Source organism: Lachnellula hyalina (assembly GCF_007821495.1).
Source record: "Lachnellula hyalina strain CBS 185.66 chromosome Unknown contig00155, whole genome shotgun sequence".
NCBI lineage: Eukaryota > Fungi > Ascomycota > Leotiomycetes > Helotiales > Lachnaceae > Lachnellula > Lachnellula hyalina.
The window spans coordinates 66754-74947 of record NW_022157269.1 but is presented as its reverse complement, the minus strand read 5'-3'; the positions used below and the strand labels follow the sequence as shown (position 1 = coordinate 74947).

Sequence of the window (8194 nt, the reverse complement as noted above, 5' to 3'; positions counted from 1 at the left end):
CCCCAGCAGCAACACCACCACCACAAGTCCCCGCCGCGCAAGCCCCCACCATCCCAGCACCAACCGGCATAACGCACGGATCCCCCGCATAATACATCCCGCCGCCCATCATGCCCATGCTCATGTACGGCCCGTACATCATATACGGATATCCCCACGCGCCGTAATAATACTCATCTCTCGGCGGGATATCGCGGCCCTTGGCCCTAGCGCGCTTGCGTGCTTTCTCATACGCGCCATCGAGCGTAGCTTGGCGTCTCCTGCGCAAGCCCTCTGTGACAGCTGCTTTAAGGCGGTCGTTCTCCTCGACTCTGACAGCAGAGTGCGCAGAGATATGCGCAGAGTTTGACGGTGGGCAGAGTTTGGCGGCGCCCGAGTTGTAGAAATTGTCGAGGGCACGCTCGTGCTTGGAGGTTCCGAAGATCTTGGTGGAGTCGGAGATGTGTTTTGAGTGCAGGGCCTCGCAGTACCAGCATGTGCATTCCGAGTAGACTTGTTGGAAGATCTTTTCGTAGGTTCGGGACGTCCATTCGAAGGCTGTTTCGAGCGCGTCTTCGGCGATCTTGTCGTCGTGGTCGATGAACTTCTTGCAGTGCTTCATCGTGTACTCGTAGTACGCGGAAGGTGAGAGTTGGTGCGTGTGCCAACCTAGGTCGACGTCTAGTGTTGGGACACATGTGTGTTTAGGTTCCACTGACATGATATGGATGAATCGACCGTATTTCGTAAGGAGGCGTGTCATCGTGGTTCGGGCAGCCGGGCTGTGAAGCCAGTCTAGATTGTACATCTTCTCGACGAAAACGCCTTGACGGATCACAGCTCCTCCTAGTTCAAGAGCAAAGATGGAAGGGTTATCCCAATATCGAGACATCATCTTTCGGATTGCCAGACGCTCATCCCTCTTCAAAACACCGCTGTCAAAAGCTCCTTTTGCATTAACTCTCTTGACAACTTCTTTCTTCTTGATGCTTTCCTCAATGAGCTGCTTGACATCATTCATTGTAGGGTGGGTGTTAACTGTGTCGTCGAGCAATTCAAGGATCTTACTTCTAAGCTCCATACCAACAAGCCTATTGGGGAAGGTCCCACGCGTCTGAGAAAGGTTGTGCGCGGGAGGAGCATCCGGTATTCCCAGTGATGGTGACAGGATAGTACCTCCAAGAGGCCAATCTTTCAGAATTAGATTTTCCGTCTCCTTCTTAAACTTGGCCACGCGGAGGAGATCATGATCAATCTCTCCTCCGCATTTGTGGCAGATGTATGAGAAATTTCTGTCGCCATATCCGGTACCGGACATTTCATCCAAACTATTCATGTCAGCTAATATTACGACGTATTTCAAGCAATTCTTACTCTTCTCGTGATTGCTTCTCATTTGAACACGTTGTCCAAGGAATTTCTAGCATCTGGGAACATCGAGGACAATTCAGAGCTTTGGTGAGAGCATCTTCCGCATTATCCCAATTGCGACCCGTCTTGTCGACAAAAGAAGCTTTCGCCTCAGCGGTAACATTGTAGTTGAAGCTAGTATCGACAGCCCCATTGATAACATACCATGGCATGCCTGTAGCCCACAGATTCTGCAAGCCGAACCGAATGCAGTCCTCGAGATAGTTGCGAGGATTCAGCATGAACGAATGCCATACCATAAGGACATCTGATTTGCATTAGTCAACAGTTGTATCACAAAAATGAAATACCTACCAATAGGAGGCAACATTCCAGCGGTCCACTGCTGCACAGTGCCCTTTTTCGGGAAGTCTATAAATTTCGGGTGATTCGACACCATCTCCTTGCCCTCAAGTCTCTGCGCAGGCTCCAAAGAGCAAAGCACTTCAAGCCACCAGACCTCAAACCGCTCCACAGCCCTCGCAATATACAGAGCCCATCGCTTTTCCCGCAGCCTCGCCAGCGCTTCTTCTTTATCTTCTGCTCTCTCCGTGACCGAATTCCACAAACCGAACAGGCCATCTGTATACCCGACGTCTTCCTTCAAGGCGTGGAATACAGATAGCAGCTTGAGATGCGCGAGGCAGTGCTCGGGTTCTGGGAAGTAGCTGGGGGACTCGGGGAGTTGAAGGTTGCTGAAGGCGCGGTTCAGCTCTTCGGGTGAAGGGTCGGTGGCGGGGTCGTTTGCTGCATAGGAAGGCGGGTGTTCAGTCGCTGTAGGAGCATTCTCGAATGCGGGAGGAGCATCGTTTCCCTTTTCAGAGTGGTGCTTGTCGCTTCTGAGCGATAGCTTCTCGAGGATGGCCATGTTGAAGGTATATATAGTGTGGTGGTTCAATCTAGGGAGGACATTCAAAGCGGGGTATTTGGGGTAGTATTGTTTATGGTGTATTGTATATATTTGTATCTTCGTGAGTCGTAGTGTAATGAATCAATGGTTGAATTGCATTGAAGCAAAGCAAGCATGAACGTGGTTTAGGTACTTAGGTATCTGTCATGTGGAGAGGTAGGTACAGTAGGGAAGCTAAGGTAATATATACGGTCCGGATACCCCAGATCGGCGGGCACAGTCCAGCTTATGACATGGTCTGATTGGGGCTGAGCCCTGTGTGGAGCCTTGATGGGCGCTAGAAGGGCGATGGAAGCAATGGAAGGCTATGGTGGGGCTCGTATGCAGCTAGTACCGTGGCTTCCCTGTCAGATCATCACTCTCATCTGCATGATGACGATGCTTGTGTACCAATAAGCTTTCTCCAAGCCTTCTACTCACTTATCGCATCTTGGCACTTGGCACTTCTCACTCACTCATTAAGTACTGTATTTCCCGAGCTGGTGGAGCAATTCCCTCAGCCTCCATGGCTCCGCCGTCGATCTATCCATCCACCCCCCACCAAAGAAGGACAGTAGTCACATCACGTGCAAGCTCCTACTGTGCCGTCTCACATGGTGGAGGCTAGGTATGTGCCACCTCCCGCAACAGGTTTAAGATGTCTCGAGGCTTTTACGAAGTACGGAGCATGGCTTTGTCTTACTCGTCCATACCTTAGGGTCTATCATTCCGAACAAAGCCTCACTCACTGCACGGAATCCCTTTCACCTTCCAGGCAACAACATAGCCTGCACCTGCTCTGCTCTGCCTTGCTTGCAGCCTCACTCTCAACGAAGGAAGGAACCGCAGGGCTCTTTCCGATGGCTGCCCGATGCTGTATACGGGGTAGATGTTCAAGAGAGGACGGGTAAAGCTGTGGCATTTTGCGACTGTTGCCATGCTGCCATGCTATGCATGCCACTTGGTCAGAGACAGGTCACTTAGACACAACATGCAACTAGGTACGTCCGAATGATAAGTCCGTCGTTGAAATGATATCGTTAATTTACATGTATTATGGGTATCGTACGTATCGTACAATCATCTCCAGCGTCAGCGTCCCCTCATCAAAGATTCCGCTTGCTCTTCTTCTTCCGCAAGCTTTTCTTCCCCGCGCCAGGGACATCTAGCTTCCCATTCGTCGTCTGCGAGTATTCAGCCAAGTATGCGCCAATCTTTCCATTGCCCACTTTCGCTGCCCCGTTTGAAGTGGGTATTTTGCCGTTGCTCATGTGATTCTTCTTCGAACCCTCTCCCTTTCGAAACGTGAGCTTCTCCACCGCAACCAAAATCCCATATACAAGGCCCACACCAAGTGTGATGAGATCCACAATATGTACTATCCACCATATATGCTGAGTTCCCATCTCGCAGTTCACGAATTTGAATTTCCAATCCCATTCCTCTTCATCAAACCACAAACTCATTAATCCCGCATTCCCTGTAAAATCCCCCATCATGCTTCGAACGGTAATCTCTCGCAGCCCAGGCACACCAGGCTGCTCATCGACGCCTAGATCCACGGCATCTTTCCATTTCATCGCGTGCCATTCCCGTTCCGGTGGGTCGGATTGGTTGATATAATGATAGGTGTCGCATCCCTCATGATCGTGCCCCGTAAGAATAACCCCATTCCGCCCGAATCCACTACCAGGTGCTCCCGGGTCACCGCTCATACCGAATACCCCCTCCAGGAACCCCTTTGAAGCGCTTTGTGATAGGTGGTTTTGTTCCTTGACCCCGTTGTCGAAATACCCGTCGTAGAAATCGAAGAACGGTCCATCAACGCAAATGCCCGCTTCTTTGTGCATAGGGATATGAGTGAGGACAATCGTGAAGAGTGCCTGGCGATCGACATCGTGCGAACTGGTTATAACATCATTGAGGAACCCGTACGACTGGTCCTGCATTTCTTTCGAGGAAGCAGGAGTGTCGAGATTCATGTCATTGAAGATAATAATTCGCAGCTCGGGAACTGGCTTCTCTTCTGGTGCCGGCTCATCCTCCCCATTTCCCGTGGAATTCCCCTCTATAGAAGTACCATTCACAGGGAGGTGAAAACGCAACTCGTAGTTTGGCTTCCCAAATACACGATCGAAACGCTCCACTCGTTCTGGGGAAATATCTCCCGCGTACCCAATATCATGATTTCCAGGCACATTCAGGATAATCTGCTTCCAAGCCGCAGGATACTCGCCGAGTATTCTGTTGTCTTGAAAATCCTCCGACGGCGCAGAAGCAACCTCATCATAGATCCGCTCTCCGCCTTTGAAAACACGGTTCCAAAACCTCCAGCCCCGCTTTTCAAACTCGTCGTCCTCAATCCATTGACTCCCAACCAGATCACCCAGGACCGTGATGTGTGAAGGGTCGGTCCACCAATGCATTGTCCGATATATATGCCCGAGATAATAATCATTGCCGACATGGTCCAACTTTTTGCGGTAAACTTCGAGGATGTTCGGTATATCGTCGAGGTAGAAGTCGACTAAGTCGTGCAGGCTATACCGTAGTCTCTGCAGAGGGTTATGGTTCGTGCCATCGAGGAGCAGGGCATCTTTCCAGAACTTTGCAAGATTCGGAAAGGCAGCAGCTTCAGGGTCATCAAGAGGAGACGTGCCCTCGAGCTGCGGATCACCCAGTGCAAGCAACCTAAAAGGTGCTACCTTTGTCGCATCGTGGGTTGAGAAGGGGAGATGCTGCCGCAGCGTATTGGTGTACGCCGTATTTGCATCTTCCTCAGGGGCAGGAAATGCGCAGAGGTGGAAGACGGGATAGAGGTAGAGATAGGAGGAGAGGATTAGGGACAATGGTACTAGGAGGACCAGTGCATAACGAATTACAGAAACGAAGAACATATAGACAATTGCATCTGCTGCATTTGAGCGCGCGAATGATTGCAGGAAAATAAACGTTGCATCTTCCTGGTCGCGAATCGATTCAAGTGGACGCGATGATGTCACATGACATGTTCTATTTTTAAGCTAGCCCCTTTTTCTTGCATGTTCTACTTGTAATGCCCCGCATTCAGTAAACCTCTTCTTTCAATTGCATTGGTAGGAGCGCATTTCAACATCCCTAAGCCAAAAGTCTATCTACTACTCCAGCAATGACAGTCAAGGCCTGATCATCCTGCTTCTTACTAACAAGCTGAATAGCAATCGGAGCGTGTTCATAAGCACTTGGCCCACCATCATCTGGTACAAAGATATGTTAGCAAGTTCTAGCCTAAGTTTCAAAGACCATCATACAAAGTTTATAGACCTCCTTATCATTTTCGCTATAAAAATCCTCAGTTCCCTCCAGGATATCCATCTCATTCACAGCCCCAGTTGGAAGCACAATACTTGGATAATCAAGCAGATTCCAGATTGCCGTATAACTGGGAACTGCCCATGCGTTCTCCGGTACTGCTGTGTGGGGAGCCGGTGGCATGATCAATGCATCAAGGTTGTTGTCAATCCAGAATTTACTGTACACTAGCGCGATGTCCTGTCGTTTTCTGTTCAGTTCAAAATACTCACCCATCGTTTTCGGCGATCCTGCAAGTAAGCCGAGCTTCTCGACTGACGGAATAAGGGGTTCCCCGGTCGAATGAATGAGGTCCATGAGATACTGGAGGAAGTCAGAAGCTGCGTTTCATAAGAAGCAAGGGACGACCGCAAACCTCAGTGCCGTTTACAGCTAACATTTCCCCAATCACTCCCAATAACTCTAACATCAGGGGCAGCTTTACATGGACAGTTGTCACACCCGCAAGCTTTAACTTCTTCTCGGCCTCTTTCATCGCACGTCTTACCGGCGGCGTTATCGTAAACAGCCCGTCATCACCCACGACTCCAATCCTCAAGCTCTTCGGATTCTTCAACCTTGCCAGTTCTGCACTTTCGTACCACGGAATCCGCAAACACATCGGGTCCACGTCTGACGGAACAGACTTCAAAATAGCCTTGAGCGCAAAGCTGCACGCTCGAACAGAACTGGCCATCGGTCCCGCACTTGCAACAATCCCAATACCTTCCCACCCAGGCGCGAACGGCAATCTCTGACCACTAAATGGCATTATACCAGAACTCGGTTTAAATCCATAAACGCCGTTACATAACGCCGGAATCCGCAAACTACCAGCAATATCAGTGCCAAATCCCAGAACACTCCCACCGAGTGCGATCAAGGGTCCTTCTCCTCCAGTCGAGCCGCCAGCAGTGAGGTACCGGTTATGCGGATTAATGGTACGTCCAAACAGATTATTCTCCGAGTCAGCGGTCATGAGTGTCTGGGGAATGTTTGTCTTGCAATACAAGACAGCACCTAGAGAGACCAAAAGCTCAGCGAGTGGAGAATACGATGTCGAAGGCTGGAACGCAAAGCAAGCAAGTCCAATTGTTGCATCAACACCAGGAACATGGTATGTATCTTTGAGCGAAATAGGCAGTCCATGAAGTGGACCGAGAGGCGTCTCAGGGTGTGTATTCCGAGCTTGATCGAGGGTTCTCGCTTGCTGAATAGCTTCTTCGAAGAAGATTTCCGTGAGGCAGTTTGTCTATTTCATCAGCACTTAACTCGAATTCCGCAAGAATTTCTACTCACTAATTGATGCGCAAGCGCAGCTCTCTTACAGAACGCCGTAGTGACTTCCTCTGCACTCCACTTTCCTTCCCTAATCCCATCCACGATATCAACCGCATCATTCCCCGTCGTTATCCCAATTTCTTTCTCGCTCAATACCCCACTCCAGAAACTCGGCGCGTTCTCGGGCGTCAATTGTTTAATGATACTTTTCTCTCTGCCCTCGAACAAGTACCTAGTGTCAACCTTCCAGGCCTCCGGGATACGCGCAGCCTGCTCTGCTTTCTTGCGGTGGGATAGCTCTCGATACACCATGTCGGGGGAGTTAATGATTAATCTCAGATAGGTTTTGAGAAGATATATATTATATCATATGACGTACAAGTTACGATTACTCAGTACAGCTTCAAAGTCCATACGCTGGGCTGGGCCTCATCTTATATATACAACCAACCCTTCTCCTTCTCCTCTCAAGCGCCATCCTTTATTCCTTCATGTATCATCCGGCATCGGAATCCAACATCCCCTCGGTCCTCGACAAACTTTTCAATCCTGGCAAAGGCTTACTCACAAGTGTGCGGAAATGTGCGGAATGGGGTATGCGGAAGCACCGCTGTTACGATATCGGACGAGGCTGGATTTCAAAGCAAGATTTTGGTGAAGCTTTCCAGCATAAGAATTTATCCGTGCCGAGCTGGTATTGTGTTGATCGTTCTGAGTTGAGTTGAGGGGAAAGGAGTATATGTTGTGGTGGGAGGCACACGTGACTAGAGTTTCCATTCAACTGAAGTGCGTGTTTTTCCTCGTTAGCTAATCGCATGCCCTTTATGACTTGCTGAATTGGCTTAAGCTTAGCTCACGGGTTTTATAAGCCTGGAGAGTGTTTAGGTCAGGGCAGGTGAGCTCATTTGTTGAAGGGGCGGGAGAAAAGCGGGACTGCCTGATATACCACTCGAACATTTCAAGCTTTAAGGTACGGTTCATAGACGGTGAATGGATGTCAATAGGTATATGTTGGTTCTAGAGGACTCTAGGATCTGTTGGTTTCTCTATTCATTAGTTGGGAGTCATACAGCTTTGCTATAGCTTTGCCAGTCTGTAGAACTCATATCCTTTGGCGCTTCCTACATTTAGTAAGGTCCAATTCTCCTGCCTCCCAATTCAAGCACTTCTCTAGAATTTATCTGGTGTTCATATACTTTGATTTTACTCTTGGCATTGATAAACAATAATCTTTCGAGTAATCATCAGTCCACCTGACTTTCTAAGGAGGGGAGGGAGGCGTCGCACTTATTGCTGTACTATACC

The 8194-nt window shown here is 49.4% G+C and overlaps 2 protein-coding genes across 2 annotated transcripts; both read right to left on the bottom strand.

The window, feature by feature from the left end:
- Positions 1–79: 79 nt before the first annotated feature.
- GRDP1 (Glycine-rich domain-containing protein) lies at positions 80–2257 on the bottom strand (the record flags this gene model as incomplete). The annotated part of the gene is made up of 3 exons (XM_031152205.1): positions 80–1307; positions 1354–1657; positions 1705–2257. Coding segments are annotated over 3 exons (2085 nt in total), but the record flags the coding sequence as incomplete, so codon positions are not given.
- A 1127-nt stretch (positions 2258–3384) lies between these two features.
- On the bottom strand, positions 3385–7201 carry amdS_3 (Acetamidase; the record flags this gene model as incomplete). The annotated part of the gene is made up of 5 exons (XM_031152204.1): positions 3385–5241; positions 5417–5514; positions 5569–5932; positions 5985–6860; positions 6908–7201. The coding sequence occupies 5 exons, from the start codon at positions 7199–7201 to the stop codon at positions 3385–3387; spliced, it is 3489 nt and encodes a 1162-aa protein (XP_031002710.1).
- Positions 7202–8194: the final 993 nt, after the last annotated feature.